This window comes from Rhinolophus ferrumequinum, chromosome 4, assembly GCF_004115265.2.
Source record: "Rhinolophus ferrumequinum isolate MPI-CBG mRhiFer1 chromosome 4, mRhiFer1_v1.p, whole genome shotgun sequence".
NCBI classification, from domain to species: Eukaryota; Metazoa; Chordata; class Mammalia; order Chiroptera; family Rhinolophidae; genus Rhinolophus; species Rhinolophus ferrumequinum.
In genome coordinates, this window is record NC_046287.1 from 53,404,833 (window position 1) to 53,427,881 (window position 23,049).

Here is a 23,049-nt window from a genome sequence, read left to right on the forward strand (position 1 = left end):
GGGGGGGGGTAGACTGGTATGGTCTCCCCTCTGCATCCCACCTCTGCAGGGCCAGATGTCCACTTGTGTGAATGTGTGAGGACACCCACAGTGCAGGTTCAGTGATTGACCAGACAGGGAAAGGTCCTGGAATCAGAATCATGTCAAAGATTGTTCTAAGAAGAGCCGGCTGGGTGTTGAGTGACCCAATAGTTAATGTGGAGGCTTTAAATGGCAAAGTGGGCTGTTTTCTGTATCATTTCAGAGGGGGGAGTGTCCTTTGCCACTTGAAGAAAGAGAAAGCTCTTTGAAGCAGCATCGTGAACAATGGAAAATTCATTTTTTCATAGTTACTGAAGAGGCTTGTGAAATGTTTCTCTCTTGATATCTTTAAGAGACAGTCTAAAGTCTCTAGCATGATCCGTGGTCTTGCTGTGGTTTGGAAGTAGGTAAAGAGAGGCCTTGAGATCTCGAAGTTCACGGCAAATTCATTATCCTTTAGGACTCTAATTATTAACTATTCCTGTGCATATATCTTAGCTTCCAAAGGATCTGAACCTGTCAGGGGAGATGGGTGTTACTACTTTGACTCCTCCCTATGGGTCAGAAGCGTGCTTGGAGAAGTAAAGGAATATTTAATCAATGTTTGATTACTTCTGGTAAATGTCATTTCCTTTTATCAAATTAACAGGGAGAGTAAGTGGAATCATTCAAATATAACTAAAATGATGAAAAGGATAAGTCTCTATAACACAACTTGAAAACATCTTAAATCTGGAATAACAAAGGTTGAAGAGGACGTGAACTCTGAAGAGTAATCTTAACAAAATCCTAAATACTGAAAAGTGACTCTAGGTGGCACCTTTTAATACTGTGGGGTGATCATCGTAGATCTATTAAAACTAAATGCTCATTTGCATTATGGGAATTAAGTTTAAGGAACATTGTCATTCAAATAGAAATGAGGCTGAATCTAGATGTCTCCTCAAAATGATTTAGATAAATGAGTGATAGGAAAATACAGAAAGAGGGAGGAAAATTACTCACTGGTCTAAACTCTTCCGAAACAGGATTATGTGGTATGACATTGCACCCTGCCTTGTTCAGGGCCCATATGAATGAAGAGCGGCTGTCTGTATCTCCTTGTGCACATTTCTCATTTAATCTCATCTCTCAATTTTCAAGGCAACATTCTGAAATAGGCAACTCTCAAGATCCCCGTTTGTACTCCAGCCCTCAACCCCACCCTCATCTTTTGTGTAACTATAGTTTCAAATGTATAACCTCATTTTACATACCTGACAAGTTACAGGTTTCTTCTACAATGATTTTTTTTTAAGAGAACATTTCTTAAGAGCTTGATATTATTCATTTCCATTTATCCTGTACCTAACCTGGTGCTTGGGGGAATGATAAGCACACAGTATATGAATGATGAAGAGATGCATGGATGGAAAAAAACAGGTGGAAGGATGAATGGATGAGTGTAGCAGAACAAGTTTTCCTTTTCCTATAAATTCCTCCCAGTCTATGATTCTGGTTTAGAAGAACTGCAAAGTAAAAATGCTCTAGGTTATGCAAAACTCTGAGAGGTTACAGACCTTGCCCAAGGTCACATGTTTGTAAGTGGCAGGATCAGAATCTGAACTAGATCTGTCTAGTTTCACAGTACAACAGAACGGCTTTGGGGATCAGATACAAATTATGGTGACAGACCCAGCATTTGAGCCCTAAGATGTGAAAGTTCTGATGTGAAAATAATGGTTCCCTCACTGAGCATATGCCAAAGTATATTATTTAAAGTACATCTAGTTATAATTAAAAAGTGTTTGGGAAAAGCTGGCAAATGTTTATTAACATAGAAAAGCCTCTGCATAATAGTTAACTAAACCAGTGACTTACAGTGCATTCCAGTATTAGAACGAGAGTGAGAAAATGATAAAAATGAGCAAAGTCAAACCATTTGTTTCTCTTGTATACATCACTGTCATATTTATCACCATCAAAACTAACACTCTTTATGCTTCTAAACTGCTGTCTTGGTTAGTACCAGTTCCAGTAAGATTAGTAGCAGACCCCACCCTGTCTCTCCCACCGTGAAACAGCTATCAGAGAAAAGGTTCCTGAAAAGTCCTATAACTATTAAAAACTGAATTTATAGTTAAAAACTTTCCAAAAAAGAAAATTTCAGGCCCAGATAATTTAACTGGCAAATTCTACTCAATATTTAAAGAAGAAATAATGCCAACACTACATAATCTGAAGAATACCACCAAACAAATGGATTCTAATTTACATTTCTATAACAATCTACCGAACATTAGTTGAATACATATTCTTTTCAATCATACACAGAACATTTACCAAGAAAGATCACAGCTTAGGTCATAAAATAAACCTTAACAAATGTAAGATTATTGAAATCATACATAGTATGTTATATGATCATAATGAAATTAAACCAGAACAGAACATAACAGGAAATCCAAAACAGAAATATAACAGGAAAATCTACAAACACTTGGAAATTAAACAACACACTTTCAGATAAACCATGAATTAAATGAAGTATCGAGAAAAATTAGAAATTATTTTGAATTGAATATGTAAACAAAAATACAACTTAAAAATTGTGGGATTCAGGTAAATCAGTGCATAGAGGGGAAAGCATCATATGCTTGTATTAAAAAACAATAAAGGAGATCCAAGATGGCGGAGTGGATAAATACTGTGCCTGTTTTCTTCTGTGAACACATTAAAATTACAATTAAATAATAGAACAACCAACCTAGAGAACCATCTGAAGTCTAGCTGAACAGAAATTTTATAAATAAGGAAACAAAGAAGCCACATCGAGACTGGTAGGACGGGCGGAGATGTGAAACGAGCCAGCCCCAAACTTCTATATGGCGGTTGAGAATTAGTAGGCATATCTCAGCCATAGAGTTTCCCCCACGGAGGAGTGAGGGGCACAGTGTCACACCAGGCTTCCCAGCCAGGAGTACTAGTGCCAGAAGAGGAGGCTCCCCACAACATTTGGCTGTGAAAAACAGTGGGGATTCTGACCGACTCGATGGGACAGAAGGCAGCAGGTAACTCAGCCATACTCTTAAAGGGTCCGCGCTCAGAGTCACTCGCTTGCAGGCACTCACCTTGGACTCCAGCGACGGGATGGTGACTCAAGGTGTCTCAGAGGCATGTGGGAGGCAGACTGAGGTGTGTAGCTTCCATGCAAGGGATGGAAGACTATCATATTTTCCCTGTATAAAGTCCTCCTCAGGTGCAGCCTGGCAGGCAGGCTCCACCTTTCCTGTGTTGAGCCCACCCCCACAGGCCAAATCTGAATCTGATTGGCCTGATGAGCTCCAATGCTCCATCCTGCTGACTCACTGGAACCCTGCCCTACCCAATTCCCCCAATGCTGGAGACACTTTCTCTGTGAAAAGCCAGTCCCTCCTGCATTGCATTCTTTCTTGGAAAACTGTAAGAGTCTGCAGGCTCCAGGTGGGCGGTGACTGGCTTTAGCGTGCTCTGAGACTTTTGCTGAGTAACTCCAGGTGCAGCACTGGCCCCAAACTAGGATCTATATTAAACTGGTGACCAAAACACTTCCCATTCTAATGACTCCCTGAGACCCTGCCTCAACCACTTGCCTGCCACTCAATACTTTATCAGTGGCTGAACTTTAAGGGAGCTGGCAGGTAGGAGCAGGCCTCGGGGTATCCTGGCTTTTTGTGAAGCTACCCCAGGCCTGGTACTGGTAGCAGATATCCTCGGTTCACAGCATGACCTCTCCCACATACAGCCAGGGTTACCACAGGAAGTGAACAACTGTGGATCACATTGTAGTGCCTAGGTAGTCTCTGGCTGGTCACAGGTAGTGGGTGACTTGGGCCTGCATCAGAACCATTCCCAAGAGGCTCCAGAACCAGCATACTTGGAGGTTGGCTTCAGACCACAGCAGAGTACCATCCAATTAGCCCCACAAGCAGCACACCCAAAGGGCGGTCTCAACAGGATTTGCTGGGGTAAATCCCTCTCAGTGGGGTAAGATCACACAGAGCAGCCCATAAGCTGTGGATGTGGCCAATCCCCACAACCAATCAGCCTGAGGGTCAATTCCATCCACTGATATGCCAATAGCAATCATGGCTCAACTATAACAGGAGGGCACATGGAAGCCACACAAGGGATGCTCCTGGAGAGCAGATGACCAGGGAGATTGTGCGAGCGCCTCACAGGGCACCAACTACATAAGGCCACCCAGCCAAGACTGGGAGACATAGCATATCTACCTAATATATAGAAACAAACACAGAGAGGCAGCCAAAATGAGAAAACAGAGAAACACATCCCAAATGAAAGAACAGGAGAAAACTCCAGAAAAAGAATTAAATGAAATGGAGATAAGCAACCTACCAGAGACAGAGTTCCAAACAATGATTATAAGGATGCTCAAGGAACTGAGTGAGAACTTCAACAAAGAGATAGCAAGCATAAAAGAGGACATAGAAACCATAAAAATGAGCCAGTCAGAAGTGAAGAATACAATAACTGAAATGAAGAATGCACTAGAAGGAATTACTTAGTAGACTAGATGAAGCAGAGGATCAAATCAACAATTTGGAAGACAAGGTAACAGAAAACACCCAATCATAATGGCAAAAAGAAAAAAAGAATCCAAACAAAATGAGCATAGTTTAAGAGACCTCTGGGACAACATCAAGAGTAACAACGTTTGCATCATAGGGGTACCAGAAGGAGAAGAAGGAAAGCAAGGGATTGAGAACCCATTTGAAGAAATAATGACAGAAAACTTTCCTAACCTGGTGAAGGAAATAGACATAAAGGTCCAGGAAGTGCAGAGAGTCCCAAAGAAGATGAACACAAACAGGCCCACACCAAGACGCATTATAAAATGTCAAGGGTTAAAGACAGAGAATCCTAAAAGCAGCAAGAGAAAGGCAACTAGTAACTTATAAGGGAGCTCCCATATGATTGTCAGCTGATTTCTCAACAGAACCTTTGCAGGTCAGAAGGGATTAACATGAAATATTCAACGTGATGAAAAGCAAGGACCTATACCCAAGGACCTACACCCAAGGACCTACCTAACAAGGCTATCATTTAAAATTGAAGGACAAATAAAGAGCCTCCCAGACAAGAAAAAAGTTAAAGGAGTTCATCACAACCAAACCAGTATTACAAGGAATGTTAGAGGGACTTCTTTAAGATGGAAAAAAAAAAGGAAAAAGGAATTCATCAGAATGATGAATAATAAAATGACAATAGCTACGTATCTATCAACAATTACTTTCAATGTAAATGGATTAAATGCTTCAATCAAAAGACATAGGGTGGCTGAGTGGATAAGAAAACAAGATCCTGACATATGCTGCTTATAAGAGACTCACTTTAGAATGAAAGACACACACAGATGGGAAGTAAAGGCATGAAAAAAGATATTTTATGAAAATGTAAATGAGAAAAACAAAACAAAACAAAAAGCTGGTGTAGCAATACTTATACCAGACAAAATAGACTTTAAAACAAAGACTTTAAAACAAGAGACAAAGGAGGATCCAGTAATCCCACTTCTGGGTATTTATTCGAAGAAACCCAAAATGCTACTTTGAGGGAATGTGTGCATCCATATGTTCATTGCAGTATTGTTTACAATGGCCAAGATGTGGAGGCAGCCTGAGTATCTGTCAATGGAGGAATGGATAAAGAGGAGGTAGTACATATGTACGATGGACTATTGCTCAGCCATGGAAGGGGATGGGTTCTTGCCATCTGTGTGGTATGAATGGACCTGGAGGGTATTGCGCAGAGTGGAGTATGTCAGAAAGAGAAAGATGGATGCAATGTATTTCACTTATATGTGGAATTTAAAGAAAAAAATAAACAAACAACACAGAAATAAACCCATAGATATAGAAAACATTTCGATGGTTGCCAGATGGAAGGGGTATTGGAGATGGGTGAAAAAAGGAAGGGATTAAGAAGTACAAATTGGTTGTTACAAAATAGTCATGGGGATGTAGGGTATAGCAGAAGTAATATAGTCAATAATATTGTAATAACTATGTATGGTGCCAGATGGGTCCTAGATTTATTGGGTTAATAGATGGGAGGGGTGTGGGGGTCAAACTGAAAAAGGTGAAGGAATTAAGAAGTGCAAATTGGTAGTTACAAAATAGTCGTGGAGATGCAAAGTAAAGCATAGGGAATATAGTCAATAAAATGGTAAGAACTACTGTATGTATAGTGCCAGGTGAGTACTAGACTAGACTCATCAGGGGGATCACTTCTTAAATTTATAAATGTCTAACCACTATGCTGTACACCTGAAATTAATATAAAATAACACTGAATTTTAAAAAAAAGTTACATTATTGTCTTCTATTGAGGTATCAATAAATATTGTTTCAAAATAAAAAAAAATTTTAAAGATTAAAAGTCTCAAATTAATCATCTAAGCTTCCACCTTCAGAAACTAAAAAAAAAAGGCAAAAATAAACCCAAAATAAGAACATGAAAGAAAATAATAAAGATATGAGTAAAAAAAAAGTCAATGAATCTGAAAGCAGAAAAATAATAGAAAACAAAACAAAACAAAATCACAGAAACCGAAACCTGGTTCTTTGAAAGACAAAATTCAACATTCACTCATGATAAAAATTCTGAAGCGTAAATCTATCTACATAAAAACCTAGTTAACATCATACTTAATGGTGAAAGACTAAATGCTTAGGATTAAAAACAAGGGCAGAATGTCTTTGCTTACCACTCCTATACAACATTTACTGGAAGTCTAGCCAGTGCAAAAAGACAACAAAAAGAAAAAAGGGTATGGCAGCTGAATATGTCCTATTCACAAACAACATGATTGTTTATATAGAAAATCTTAACAAAGCTACAAAATGTCTTCCTGGAGCTATAACAGCAAATTTAGGAAAGTCACAGGAGCCAAGATTAACACACACACACACAAAAAAAAAAACAATCATACTTCTGTAGATTAGGTATGTATAAGTAGAAGTCAAAAAAAAAAATTTAAATCCCTGTTACAATGGCTCTGAAAAATTAAACACTAAGATATAAATCTAACCAAACACGAACACAATCTGTATACTGAAAAGTATAAAATAATAATAATAAATTAAAGACGACCTAAAAAAGTGGAAAGACATACTACATTTACAGAATATAAGATTTAGTGAAGATGACAATTCTTCCCAAATTGATCAATGAATTTAATGCAGTTCCAACCAAAATCCCAGGATGCTTTGTAACTGAATCTCAAATTTATATAGAAAAACACAGAAACTAGAATAGCTAAAACAATTTTGGAAAGGAAGCACAAAACAGGGGGAAACCACACTAACTGATTTTAATACTTAATTTATAGCTAAATCAATCAAGAGAAAATAGTGTAGTCACATAGATCAATGAAACAGAGTCCAAAAACAGATCCGGACAAGTACAGTCAATTTTGACAAAGATCCAAAATCATTTCAATTAAATGATAGCCATATATATGTGGCCAACTAATTTTTGACAAGAGTCTCAAGATCATCCAATGGGGAAAAGATAGTCTTTTTAATAAAAGGAACTGCAACAACTGGATATCTACATGCAAAAGAATGAAGTTGGCCCCCTGTGTCATGCCACATATAAAAATTAACTCTCAAATGTACGGTGATGGAAGGGGAGCTGACTCTGGGTGGTGAACACACAGTGTGATTTATGGATGATGTGATACAGAATTGCACAACTGAAATCTATGTAATTCTACTAACAATTGTCACCCCAATAAATTAAAAATAAATTAAAAAAAAAATTAACTCACAGTGAATCAACGACCTAAATAGAGCTAAAGTCATAAAACTCTCGGAGAAAATCATAGTGGTTAATGTTCATGACCTTGGATTTGGCAATGAATTCTTTGATATGATGTCAAAAGCATGAACACCACCACAAATAAAGTGTACTTATCAAATTTTTAAAAATTTGTGCATCAAAGGACACCATTAAAAAAGGAAAAAGACAATCCACAGAATGGAAAAATGTATTTCCAAACCAGGTATCTGATTAGGGTCTAATATCTGAATATATAAAGAATACTTAAAACTAAGCAGTGAAAAGACAAACAACCCACTTTTAAAAAAGGCAAACGACTTGAATAGACATTTATTCAAAGAAGATATACAAATGGTCAATAAGCACATGAAGATGCTCAACATCATTAGTAATTAGGGAAATACAAATCAAAACCCCAATGAGAGACCACTTCACACCCAGTAGGGTGGTTATCAAAAAGTGGAAAATAGTAAGTGTTGGTAAGGATGTGGAGAAATTGGAACTGTCACGTATTATTGTTGGGAATGAAAAATGCTTCAAGCCTCTGTGGAAAAAAAATTGGCAGTTCCTCAAAAAGTTAAACATAGAGTAACCATAGGATTCAACAACTCCACTCCTAGGCATATCCTCCAAAGAACGGAAAACAAGGACTTAAATACATGTACAAACCTGTTCATAGCAACACTATTGAGAATAGCCAAATGTCCATCAGTGGATGAATGGATAAAAAATTGTGGCATATACATACAATGGAATTTATTCAACCATAAAAATTAATGAAGTAAAGATGTATGCTACAACGTAGATGAACCTTGAAAACATTATGCTAGGTAATAGAAACTGAACACAAAAGTCACACATTGAATGATCCCATTGTATGAAATCCAGAATAGGTAAATCAAGAGTCAACAGCAGATTGGTGGTTGCAGGGGCTTGGGGCTAGGAGTGGAGGGAGAGTCACTGCTGAATGGGCATTGGATTTGGGTGTAATGAAAATGTTTTAGAACAGGATACAGATGGGGATTGCACGATATTGTGAATGTACTAAATGCCAATGAATTGTTCAGCTTAAAATGGTGAATTTTAAGCTACGTGAATTTCATCAGTTAAAAAAAAATTAATGGATCGCAGATCTAATATAGTATGTAAAATGATAAAAATTTTAAAACAGGAGAAAATCTAAATTACCTAGGGTTAATCAAAGAGTTCTTAAATCTAAGAAAAATGGATGCCCCATGGAAAAAATATTGATAAATTGGACATCATCAAAATTAAAAACGTTAGCTCTCTGAAAGATACTGTTAAGAGGATAAATTTGCAAATCATAGATCGAATAAATGACTTGTAATCAGAATATCCAAAGAACTTTCACAACTCAACAGAATGAAAAGAAATATTTTTTTAAATGAGCAAACTTGTAATCAGAATATCCAAAGAACTTTCACAACTCAACAGAATGAAAAGAAATATTTTTTTAAATGAGCAAAGACTTAATAGATACTTCAAAAAAAGAGGTATACCGATGGCCAAAAAAATGCATGAAAGGATGTTCAACATCATTAACCACTAGGGAAATGCAAATGAAAACCATGGTTAAATGACACTGCATAGCTATTAGGACGACTACCTTAAAAAAAAATACTGACAATCCCAAACATTGGTGAGGATGTGGAGCAAGTGGAGTTTTTATACACTGCTGGTGGAAATTTAAGTAATTGGTACAGCCACTCTGGAAAATAGTTTGGCAGTTTCTTTTAGCGTTAAACATATACTTCACCATATGACCCAGCAATCCCATTACAGGGTATTTATCCTAAAGAAAAAAAAACTTATTTTCACCTAAAACCTTGAACATGAATGTTTATTCTCTATAATCACCCCAAACTAGAAACAACCCATGTGTCTTTCAAAGGGTGAATAGATAAATGAAGTGTGGTACATCTCTAAAAGGTAATCCCACTCAGCAATAAAAAGGAATACACTATTGATACACACAATTACTTGGATGAATGTCAAATGCATTATGCTGAGTGAAAGAAAATAGTCTCAAAACGTTACACACCTATTATTCCATTCTTGAAAAGTCAAATTTATAGTGATGGAGAAAAGTTCAGTGGTTGGTTGCAAGCGTTGGGAGGGGTATGTGTATTACTACATTGCAAGCGCTAGAGGAAGTTTTTTGGTGTGATATAACTCTTCTGTGTGCTCATTTTGATTATGGTTACATGAACCTATACATATATTACAGTTCATAGAACTGTACATCAAAATAAGTCAATTTTACTATAGGATAATTTAAAAAATGAAACATAAAAACTGTTTTCAGAATAACATATATAAAATGCACAGGATCTGAATGTTGAGTTTCAAGGTGGCATGTTATCTTCTTTGTACTTTTCTATATATACCAAACTGTATATAATAAATAATAATTTATGATAAATCAGTTTTACACATAGAAACAAAGTGCTCTAAAATAGCTATAATATGGAGGTGTTCAATATTTCTCAGTAACTTCAGCAGACTTGAAGCCTAATGTTTTTAGTTTTCTTCTCTCCTATCCAATACTATATATTCAGGAAAGCAAATAACCCTCTTTCATCAGTTTTATCAAAGATGGGAGGGAAGTGACTGAAACTAGACCTTGACTGACGTCTCCTGATCAAGCATTGTGTTGCCATGCTTGTAGCTTATCCTGTTTCATCCTCACTACAGTTCTATTGGGTATGATAACCAAGAACATTACAACATTTAGAGCTTTTTTTTCCTGAGTACGCAGTAACACACTCCTTCTCCAAGGATCGTATTTTGATCGAGTTTAAACTGAAGCTTAAATCACCAGGGAAAAAGAAATCTGCCATCTTATTTCTTTCTGACTTTAGTAACATTTGGAATCCACCCCTCTACCCCACCTCTATCCATTGCATAACTATTATCCCAGTTGTAATGCCTCATGGATCTGCTTTTACTGGCTGGGTACGTGTTATTCATTTCTGTTTGTCTTGCAACTAACCAGTCCTTGAAAAGTGCTTGAAAAGTAAACCCTAGGTATACATACAATGAATGAAGAGATGGATGGATGGGTCCTGGCTGCCTGGATGGATAAATGGAAGGGAGGGAAGTAGGGAGAGATGGAGGAAAGATGGAAGGAGAAGACCAATGTTTGTTCTTTGTAGTATTTCCTGTAAATTACGCCCAGTCTACGACCCTTGTACGGAAGAACTGCAAACTAAATATGATCTAAGGTATGCAAAGCTTCCAAATTTATTAGTGGCTTGTGCAGGAACTTTTAATGTTTTCTGTGGCAATACTAGCAACAAATTAATAAAAGCTTAATTTTTATACAAATAGTTTTATTACAAATTTGAATTTTTAAGAAATACACATTTAAAGAAATTACATAAAAGGCCTTAGTAGTCTTAAAAACGTTTTGGAGACTTTTAGTGATATGTCATTTCAGGCATAGTGGTCCAATTCTGCTCTCCTGCAATCCATCCGTTCCCCTGCTGAAGTCTGAACGCAGCTCATGAAAAACCAAGGAAGCCACCTGAATGTGCTTACATGTAAAAATAGTGATATTTTGATTCAACAGAGCTGTTTTTCACACCAGGCTGCAGAATGAGGAATACTAATAAAATGAAGGCCTTTTAAGGTTGTTGCTTTTGAAGTCAAGTCATTCAGTTTGTGATTAGTGTTCAAAACCCTGAAGATATTCAATACAGAATAAAAACAATAAGCTCAAAGTACATGTTTCACTATAATAGACACCATATTCATGAACCTGGGTTTGGTTTTGGCACCACACAATTTTGGGTTTGGAGGTGAACGATGAAAACTGATGTTTCACATTCAATACCCTAGTGTTTAAAAATCTATGTTAAAGGACAACACAGACTTTTAAAGGAAGAAACTATGTAAGCTTTATTTTAACAGTGGAACTGAGACTAAAACTTGACCTGCCTAATTGCTGACATCTATATAAATTACTAATATATATATATATTTAATTTGTGCCTCCTTTTGGACCATCTTTATTCCACAGGATATTCGTGATTTCTGCAAAAGCAGCTGCATAGTACCACACATAGCAGAAAGACCTAAATTTATATTTGGGGGTTGGAAGATACGGCTGCTGAGCCAGTAATTACATCTGTAGGTTTGAAACACCATTTTTACATGACTGTTATTTGTACAGATCAAGGGACCTGAATTTTGAAACAGCTAGACAGTGACATCAACAAACATTTCATTTGGGGGTGAAAAATGAATCTATTATCATACAAGAATGAAGACGGGTGTTCAAATAATATGGAAGGCCCCGCACACCTCCTAGCACCCTTTGGTTTTCTGATGAAGTTCTCCCTTTACACATCAGTGCACTGGATTGTAGAACAGACTTATATTTTTATTTCATCAAAAGTGCCATTTGGTATGTCACTATTGACAGCTTATCGATGTCTTTGTTTCTCCTTCAGCAAGTAGAGGCCAATGAAGCAGGGTGTGTTAGTTACGCAGATTCGTATAAGGCACTTTACGTTTTTCATACTGGACAGTGAGGTACACAGGATATATTTCTAGGGTTCGTTGCTGTTAAAAAAAAAAAGAGGAAGGGGAAGAAGAGGGAGTAGCACCATGTTGTGACGTTAGCTGAGGGCCGGGCTTCATTATGTTCTTCTCATACAGACTTGACAACGACTGACGTGCGTGCGCAGCTCCCCAGCCTTCAAGGTAGACGGCGTGGGTTTCCTAAAATGCAGCACAGAAAGCAACCAGCCGTCACTTCACCACTTGTCAGAAACGCTGGTGAGTTCCTCAACCCTCCCTCCCGCTTGGAGATCTCCAGGAGGTCAGACAGCGATGGGCCCTAGCCCCATGACAAACGGCCACCATTATTCAGCCTGACTCAGAGCAGGTACCATGCTTGGGGCATCACATGGCTTTCATAATGCATGGGGCGATGCAAGCTACCACCTTCATGCCCCATCCCTGGGCCCTGAGATTACTGATGTGCCCAGGAGCACACAGCTATTGGGCTCCAAAGTCTCAACCGCTCCCCACTGCACCAGCCTGCCTCCTTGAACTAGAGTTTAACTTTCTGTCTTCTCAACTTGATTATAAACTCCTTCAGGGGAAGAGAAAGATATTACTCTTCTCTGTGACACTTCACATATAGTTAAGTGCTCATTAAGTATTTGTGGAATGATATAATGAACAACTGACTGGGAATGATTAACTAGACCTCGAAATTCTTTCATAACTTTTAAAGGATTTAATATGCAGATGATCTGATTGAAAGCCAAAGAAAAGGGAAGACATTTAGTGCCCCAACTTCTTCTTTGATCCTAGAAATTCTACCTTATTTTGACTGTTGGAAAGGTGAAGTCTGAACTAGAACTGACACTAATCAAATGCTATTAAAATGAAAGTAGTCCTATAACAAGAGTACTGTGCCCCAAAATTGAGGCTGTTTGTTTTAGCAACTTTTGGTGAAGATCCTACTGCTCCCAAATGAACCACTTAAGTTAATGGGATATTACCTAATTTTGGCAAGAAGGCATTGTGCCCAGATGCTAGTTTAAATATACAACCGTTTTTACCTATTTACCCTATAACGCAAAGCTCTAGGAGCTGATACACGCACTAAGCTTTCATTTCAGTAGCTAGTGGTTCAATTCTATCTGTAGAGGTGATGTCAAGTTTCCGGTTGCCTAAAAAGTCTTTTATAAGCTACCAATTAGGCACCTGGTAATTTTTTGATGCTTAAAGAATTACCAGTGGCAAGTGTTTTGTTTCACCTTTTATGATCTCAGCTACAAAGAGATGGAGTCACAGCAAAGTTCTACAAAATTCCCTCCAGAAAGGGAAAGACAGGGAGGCATATCTCCAGGGGTGAAAAGCATTTTTTGGGGCAATTGTTTCTTGTTTATAATTGTTCAGGCTCTGTTGGCCTCCTGCCTCTGCTCCGGCAGGGCTGTAGCTGGTACTAAGCAAAGGCTCGAGGACCCGTTAATATGCTCCTATGCATTACAGACTGGGCTCCAAATGAACTTTCACAAGGTTGGCAGCCACTGGGGTCCGTTGTTTTAAAGGTGAAATTTTGGTAATAGAAAAGAGAGGTCTTTCTTTTTAATTTCAGCTGCATTTGTACTGAAATTAATTTTTATTTGCATGGGTCTAAAAAACAAAATCTTGTTAAGTCACTCAGACCTCACACAACACATTCAATTTAGCATTATAAACGTGATGAAAACGAATGCTCCTCACTTCCCTCACGGAGTATTAGATATGCAATATCTTTTAATGCTCTGTTTGAAGATTTTAAGTGCTCTAATAGCATTTTAGTGCATTTGCCTAGAAAAATGAAAAATGACCATTTTTCTTTCACAGTTTTTCAGTCATAAAAGAATTAAGCCTGTCACCTAAGCTCTGCCTAGGTTATCTGTCTCGGTTATCTATCCATGTAGAACAGAATAAAATATTCATTACTACGTGTGGAAAAAGGATTTTAACTATTGCTTTATAACCATCTTTGAGACTTTGTGCCAGAAGATATATGGATCACAGATAACTGAAAATAAAAGCCACAGAAGTGGGGAGGGGTCCTACGAGAGAGGGTCATTCCAACTTACTTGAACATCTCGCTCCTCTCTATAGTGGCAAGCCAAAAGCTGTAAGCGTTTGCATAGTAATTACAAGTCCCGCGACCGTGGCATTCGATGAATGGCGCACTTCTAAACTCTTCCAGACAGGACCCGGGGGATGCGAGGGCTTGGCCAGAACCTTCAGCACCAGCACTGGTGTGCTGTGGAATAAACATGACAGTGTGTCAGCAATTCCCACCCACAGAGAAGGAGAGAGCGTCACTGTTCCCAGGGAGGAGCCAGGGTGCTCCATTCTGGAAAGCTAGCTCTCTTTGCCTCATGCAGTCACCATGGAACATACTCGTGCCCACACCACCCATAGCCTGCAAGCTGGTTCCTCCTCCACGCACTGGACACGGCAGTACTCCACACAGTGCCAGAAATCAGCCAACTGCTCCTCCCAAAATAGGAGATGACCAATCCAGCTTCATTAGAATTTACAGAAATGCTGTCCTGACTATGTCTTATTTTTGGAACACTGAAACCTGTTCCAATTTGAGACCTGACACAATCGCCAAAATGTGCAAATCATGCTGCAACCAGCTGATGTGAAATCAGAATTTCTAAACTAAATTACGTAAGATAATCAAAATTCTATATTTGCTGTATTAGATGCTTTATATCCTTTTACAAGGTAAAGAAAAATCATCCATTTCTTTAAAAAGAAAACTTAAACAAGAGACATAGTGAAATGAACAACTACAAATGTAACTGTTAAATTGCATTTTGATCTAATGGCTTAAAGGGTGATGCAGAAGGTATTTGTGCAGGGTCATTTAATGGGAGTTATTCCACTATAAGCTGATCTTGTAAGTTCAGAGCTCTCCTATAGTTAATCAATACTTTAAACTGAGGCAATAAAATAAGAAACTACAATGGGACCTCAAACAGGTACCATGTTTCCTGTTTTAATTGGGTTTTTGGGGGGATGGGAATATCCAGGGGGTCTGGCATCTGGGAAAGCTGGATGATAGGAGAGCAGTCTCACCCCACGTGAAGGGTTTGGACGCTCATGCTCCTGGACAGCCCGGAAGAGGCAGCACACCGTTAGCCAGTATGTTGCTGCTCTCTTACCGACTCAAGCTTCTGCTTTCAGGGTTGCGTGTGTTTTAGTAAATGCGCACCTCCCACATGCACACTCATCTCCTCTTCTGCCTGACTCTAGGAAATGTCATCATGTTGTCCCAGCTACCTAGTCCCAGAGTAACGTCTCCAGAGACAAAAGGAGGACTCTGGCTGGGCACTGGAACTACTGCTGTCCTCGGCAGAACAGGCAGCTATTGGGGCGTTGAGGGAACACCAGCCTCAGCAGCATGGTCCACAGAACTGAGAGGGAGGTAGCATTCAGAAAGAGGAGGTGGAGGTGTTTGTTAGTGAGTGGCTGTTCCAGAGAAATATGGAGTTTCCCAAAATGCTTACCATCACAAAGGAATAGCCAATCCAGAGCGAGGACCACCCATTGGGGCATGGCGGGATCTGAATGGTCTGGCTGTGCACGGCCATCACCATGGCAGGTGCCTCACACACCGCACACCTGGAAGGTACAAAAGCAAAGACACTCAGCACAGCTGAAGGGATGCCCAGGACAAAGCCTTTACTTGTTCATTCCTTTTCCCACTATTTGCAGTCAATCCCTTCACTCAATCTTTCTGATTCAATTACATGTTTATCAAATGGATAACGTGCCTACTGGTTAGACTCCGAGGCTTAGAGCCTTCTCATTGGTTTGATAAGCCCGTCTGAGTATTAAAAGATTAAATTCAAAAATAGATCCAATACTTGTGATTTAACCATCGGCTTTGTCAGAGGAAGAAAATAGGAAGGCCAAGTTCTAACAGTGGCCATCTCTCGGAGGGGCTGAGGCTATAGCTGACTTTTGTTTTCTCTTTTGTGCATTTCACTGTTTTCCAATTTTTCAACAGGGAGCATGTATTTCAGCAAACACAATTAAGGCTTAGTGATATCCAAGTGCTACCCTTTCCAGGATGCAGCAATTTATTTTAAGCCAGGAATCATCTAAGATATAAGAAATACATTTAGTGATTTAGAGTAACTAAGACAAATTATGCACTTGAGGCTGCATGTCCACATACGCCTCCTTCAGGAGACTTGTTCTAGACCTGGAGCCAACAGACCAATGGTGAGACCCTGCTCTGGGCTGAGGCTGTCAGCAGGACACTGCATCTGGAGGAAGTCCCAAAGAAACCTCCCAGGACAGATACTTCCCAAGCCAGGCTGCCTCACACTCAGCTACTGGGACGGCACCCAAGAATAAATTAAAACAACCCACAATGTTCTGACTCAGACTGGCTCAACTAAGGGAACCCTTTGATGGTAAGAGAATGTTTTGTGAAAAAATTAAACACCAGCAGGAAAATAATTATATTCAGGTCACAAAATGAACAGAGTGTGCACAATGCTGATAAATGGCTATAAATGGTGTTAATAATTACACCTAGTTATGCTGGAACATTTGCATGAAAATGAATGAGGAGTGGGAAGAGGGCCTAAATTAGTCATTCGATTTTCCATGGACGGTGCGTGTGTGGTGAGTGTAATTTTCTATTTTATTCACACAAATGCAGATGAATTAAAAGGCTCCGTTAAACTACAGTTACTGAAATTGGCCTTACACATCTGCCACCATCTGTCTGCCAGACACAGAAACCAGAAATATAGCATGGAGGAGAGGCTCTCTCTGGGCTGGGGGATTCAGGTGGCTATAGAGACGGTGGTCCTCACCCAGTCAGATGGGTGACTAGGAAACACAGAATCACAGAGTTAATGAGCTATACGCTCCCTTAAAATTCATACAGCCTAATTCCCCATATAATTTATGAAGAAACCAAGGACACTGTTAGTTGTGTCAAAGCCAGAACTAGAACTCAGTTCTTGCTCTCTAGCCAGTGGTCTTTCTGCTATAACCTTTAAATAATCACTAGTTTTATGACAACTCTTGTCGTTAGAAAGCCAGAAAGTGCTTAGAAAATTTTGCCCTACTCTCACTCTCAGGATAAAAGCAGAAAAGTTGGTATCTTTTCTTCTTAAAATGAAGGATTTTTCTATTATTCACTATTTCTAAAATTAAGCTTTGGGACCTTCCCAAAGGGAAGCCCTCAGAAAAAACTTGTAAGTCCTGAGAAGTCAATGGAAACCTAACTAAGTTAAATAACCATGGAAACCTGCTTGCACAGAGACCACTAGAAATGGGCAGCATTATTACAAAAGGGAATGCAAGATATTATGGCTTAAGGAGTAGCAGGCTTAAAGGACGTCACTTAAGGTGTCTTCATGCTGAGTTTCTATGGGTCAGTTAACAGAAAGTTTTAAAAAGCCTGAAATGTGCAATACTGGGACTTTTAAACAAGTAACACTTATAGAACCTGGGGTATCTTACTGAAAGTAATGGATCCACAGAGAAAAGCAAATCTTAGACACAAGGTTTCTAAGGACCTGTTTTTGGAATATTCCAAATGCATGCCAGAACCCCTGTGTCCTCCACCAAATCAAGGTCACATGTCAATTTTATCAAGAAGGTAAATAGCAAACAAAAATGAAAAATCATTTTCTACCTGTTGTCCACGGGAAGCTAAACAAAAACACAAAAGTGGTTAGTCTTCCTTCTCACACATCGTTCTGAGAAAGAAAAGTCTGAAAACAGAACAGTCGACAGGTCCTCTCTGACACATGGAAATTATTGTCTGTGTTTTGAAAAATTCCACTCTGGAAATGTAATGCATGATTTTTCCCATTGAAGACCCATAAAATAAGTTTTCTTATGGCTCAAAAGAAAAATCAAAGAAAGCTATCTGGAGATATTTTAATGTAAAGCCATCAAAAACCTATGACTTTCCTATGAATTAGGCAACTCCCAGCCTTTCTGTGGCACAGTTCTCTTAATAAGACTGTGATCTGCCAGGCCCTGCCTTCCCACATGCTGGAGTCAGACACCATATCTGCCAGTCTTTCTCTGAACACCAACTGACTGATGGCTACAACTCTGCTGGACCCTCAGAGGGACTCCTGAGCTGGCTCCAAGCACTCCTGTTCCCTTCTCCCTCTGACTGCAGGACATTTCACAGCCAACATGCTACATCTTTCTTCATATTCAAAACCTTCTATATTTCTTTAAAGGGAATATAGGAAAGCTTAAATTCTTTCTCACTCTCATTTTCCTGGGGCAAATTTGTCCTGTCTTGTTATTCTTTTTATTCTTTATCTTAGTGTGCAAAGTAAAATTATAGAATAGCTCCTTAGCCAAATGAATTTATTCATGTGCCACTTTTCTATTTCTTCTAAGTATAGCTAAGGAATCAACTTTTAATTAGAAGGAAAGAGACAAAGATAGGACAATCATGTCTTTTTCAGTCACAATAATTTCAATTTCTCATGTTATTTCCTGCCAGGCAGACTCTTCAGAACTGAAAATATACTCCACATATTAATTAGTGTGGAAAGCACTTAATTTAGGAAATTGCTCAAACGCACGCATTCTCAGTGGATACCATGTCACCCAAGACAGCAAAAGTTGTTGGACGTGGGGAATATGAGAAAAATCTGAATATGGCTATGTTTTGATGTGCACAATAAATCTGTATAATCTTTTTATGTATAAAGCATAGATATACAGTATACCTGTGATATTACAACTTCATGGGGATCACCTCACACCCATATTTGAGTTCCTGAATCAAGTGCCACTGAACTGTATGCTTAAAAATGGTTAAGATGATAAATTTTATGTTCTGTGTATTTTACTACAATTAAAAATAGTTAAATATATATTATCTTAATTTCATGGCGTTGGGGGCAATTCAGGAAAAAATATCTTTAAAACCTCCATAGGGAGATAATTATTTAAGGAAAAAACAAGTTGAAAACACTGTTCTGATGCTTGCTGAGGACTTTGCTTTGCTCATAGGCGGAAAGATGACCACCACAGTGAGTCACATGAGAGAGGGATTCTGTTCCAAAGCATTCTGGATGTTATCGCTCCATGGTTCTGCACTGTTCATTTTTAAAGAAGATAACTGACTTTTATACCAAATGACTTTCATGGCTGATTTCTATTACCAAACTCAGATATCACAATTAATAAACTGAATGGCAATGGACTAAATGGTGTGGGTTATTTTTTTTGGGGGGGGGGGTAATGAAAAAAAAAATCCCTCTGTCTAGATTATAAATGGCTTTCCTTCTGCAATTGTGTATCTGCTCCTACAAATGTGTGACTCACCTGCTAATAAACGGCCTGATATTGTCCCCCGCGATGGGTGCCATAGACATCGGCATGGGCTCCGGTGTGGACAACCAGTAGGAATAGTCATTTCGGGAGGCGAAGTTGCAGACATTGTTGATATTGCAGAACAGGAAAGGCATCGTACTAAACTTGCGCAGGCAGCTTCCAGCCGTGCCTGGAGGTGCAGGGAGAGATGACAAAGTGAAGTATTTGCTTTCTGATTCACGACAATATGAAATATTGGCTTTCTAATTCACCTCTATGGAAAATGGATTTGAGCTGGCTAATAATGAATGACATATATTCAATTTAACCATTGAAGTAGAAAGAATTTTTTTTTAATTATGAACAGAAAGAAGGAAGTACATATACCAAATAGACTAGTAGGATTGTAAATGGGCATTAAATTAAATTTAAGGTAATCAAGGCAAAAAGGAAGCTATAAAGAATTATGCAGGATTCTGTTATTATTATTATTATATTAGTTTCAGGACATTTCGATTAAAGGAAACAAACCAGTTTACCAGCAGAGAGAAACCTTTTCCTGGAACTGAATTCTAGAAGAAATTTAACATAGGGGCTCCTTGTCCAATGGATAGGAACACACTAGACAGTATCTTTAATGATAGTTCTGCTGAAAATGCAGAGATGTTTTTTATATAGCTGCTTGTTGTTTGCAAACGCAGTAAAATTTAAAGATGTATCACATTAAAACATAATTTGTTGGAGGATATCTGGAGGGGACTAAGAAAAGGACAACAGACAAGAGCTTTCTGCCAAACTAAATTAACAAAGGAACAGAGCTTAAAACATGCAGAAAAAAATTGGACAGGATAACATGGGACCTTCTTTAAAAGAGCAACATTAGTAAAGCTGCCCTATTTTAAGAATATCAATGTAAACTGTGTGTGCACTCCAGAAATCCTGATCCTATGTGATCATTTGAAGACAAGACCAAAAGTTTTATGAGTTTTGAAGTTTTCAACGATTAAGCCTTTATATTTTCTTGGCTTCCCATTAAGAATATAGTAGCTATTAAATTGATAGCTCATTTGGCAAGGATGGAGGAAAACAGGGCCAACCTCTCTTTTCATAACTAGGTCTTCATGGCACCCTGAGCTGCAGGACCAGAGCTGAATATAGTACTACACCACCTAGGCACTCGACAAACCTATGTTGGATGAATTCAGGCATCTAAAAATGTCTCACCCAAGTCCTGCCCATGGGCCCGTTCATTGCCTTGTACGTAGAGCAAAGAGTACCCATGGTAAAGAATTTTGGTCCCAGGAGGACACTGTGGATCATCTATTGTTTGACTGTGCCGGGTCACAAGGAAGCCGTGATCAACAGATGGGGTGCCTGGGGGACCCATGGACCCTGGTAACCCATCAGGGCCTGGTGGGCCTGGAAATCCTCTTGGACCTGAAAGATAGAAGAGAAATTGGTTTCCTTAGTTACAAACAGTTTCCCCTAAAAGGCTTCAAGCGAGACCCAATCAAATAGGCCTCCTTCCTGCTGTCTTAGCTTTTCCTTTTCACATACCATCTCAAGATGTTTTATAGGCAAAGCAGATACTCAAAATATTTAGTCCACCGAAATATGTGAAAAGGAATATATGAATAAATGACATACATGATGTGATTCCATGCATGTCTCGCATATAGCATTTTGGGGATCCTCTAAGAAAGGATTGTTACAGAATTATTAAAACAACCTCCTTTTAAGGTGGCTTCCCTTTCCATATCGGCCCAAAGCCTGTGCCTGGAAACAGCGCAGTACAGAAGCTCCCATACAGTGGGTGCTTTCATCCCCTGGGGTAACTACTGTGCTGCCTGTGAAACTGTCCACAGACCTTCTGCTGGGCTGTGCCCTTCATTCAGCTACTTGATGCCCTCTACCTTTAGCATCTCAGTCATGATGGGGTATTTGAGCTCCTACTTCCTATAAAAGTAGATCAATTTTACTCCCTGGCAGAGTGGCCTTTTGGCCAACAATGGCATTATCATCTATTTTCCCTTGTCTATTGCTGAGACAGGATCTCTGTAGCTGCAGTCCACTTCTCTCAGAGGAAACCACACCGGGCATCACTATTGGCCTTCTTTCAACAACATCTGGAAAACACTGGACTTTGATCAACGTCTGTCTCTTCACACAGAAAAAGTGATGACAACCCTTTAGCTCTTTTATAGGATCCAATTTCTACTAAGAAACAGACTTCTTTGGAAATCTTTCAAGTAACATTTTCAACTCCATTTTGCAAGTTTCCGCATGACTGGACTTACTGTTTCTAAGCCAAAGATACAGGTAGAGGGTAATGAGGTTGGGAGGCCATAGCAAACCTACCAGGAGGTCCAAAGGGTCCTGTCTCTCCTTTCTGGCCAGGGGCACCATCAAACCCAGGAATACCTGGCGGTCCAGGTACACCCACCGATCCGGTCACACCTAAAGGAAGGAAAACGAATTTGTGATCTGATCCTGGAGAGCAACAGACTGTACCTTTTTCTTTCCCTTTGAAATGTCTTTAGCCTTCTGGGAGACAAGCATAAGGTTTGAGACTGCAGGTGAAAGTTTTCCCAGAGAACCACAAGTTGCTTCCTGCAAAGTCTTGTATACATTTCACCAAGGCAACTACTAAATTGACATTCGAACAGATGTGCACTTTATCATCGCATTCAGAATTCTTCCGTTTCTTGTTATTGTTATTGTTTGCCAAATTGTTTTGGAAAAGGTAGGATATGTGGATGGTAGGGAGAGATCTGACATATTTTCACTTTCTCAAGTGCTTCCCCCTCGGCCATATTCTAGTGTCTCAAACAACTTTTAGGCAACAGATATACTGACATGGAAAGTTTTCTGTTTTCATGTATACAGTTTAAGCTTAGGTAGTTTAAACTTAAATTTTCCTGGATACTCTCTTTCAACTCGAAACATTTTCATTCTCCTTCGTTTTCCATGCATCCCTTACCAATATCTCTTTAAATAGTAAGTAAGCCCAACTAAGCAGAAAGATTCTAGGTTAGCATGTCTGGTAACAATAGAAATTAGCACAAGTCTTTGCCAGTTGGGCCAACGGCCCAGAGCACCAGTTCTTACGATTCTAGATTGCTGCTTCTTGCCACCCCTTCTCTCCGAGCTGGGAAAGATAATCTGACTCTTTTCAGCCATGTTTATCTAAGTGAGCATACGAGTAGATATATTAAATCATATGTTCCTCTAGTTATTCCTGTATTTTGTTCTAACTTGTTAAAGTCCACTCAAAAACTTCATTTGGTTTTGATATACATTAAAGGAAGGTAAGAAAGTCATATTTAAATATGTGTTGAT

General features: G+C 38.9%; 1 protein-coding gene across 1 annotated transcript in view; it reads right to left on the reverse strand.

Moving 5' to 3' along the window:
• Positions 1–10,681: 10,681 nt before the first annotated feature.
• The window catches only part of COL4A1 (collagen type IV alpha 1 chain), a 147,169-nt gene continuing 134,801 nt past the window's right edge, over positions 10,682–23,049 (reverse strand). Inside the window, exons 47-52 of the mRNA XM_033105156.1 lie at positions 22,069–22,167; positions 20,935–21,147; positions 19,723–19,900; positions 15,906–16,020; positions 14,475–14,647; positions 10,682–12,591 (exon numbers count right to left, since the gene is read on the reverse strand). Coding sequence (XP_032961047.1) covers positions 12,510–12,591; positions 14,475–14,647; positions 15,906–16,020; positions 19,723–19,900; positions 20,935–21,147; positions 22,069–22,167 — 860 coding nt within the window. The 3' untranslated portion in view covers positions 10,682–12,509. The remainder of the gene's footprint in view (positions 12,592–14,474; positions 14,648–15,905; positions 16,021–19,722; positions 19,901–20,934; positions 21,148–22,068; positions 22,168–23,049) is intronic.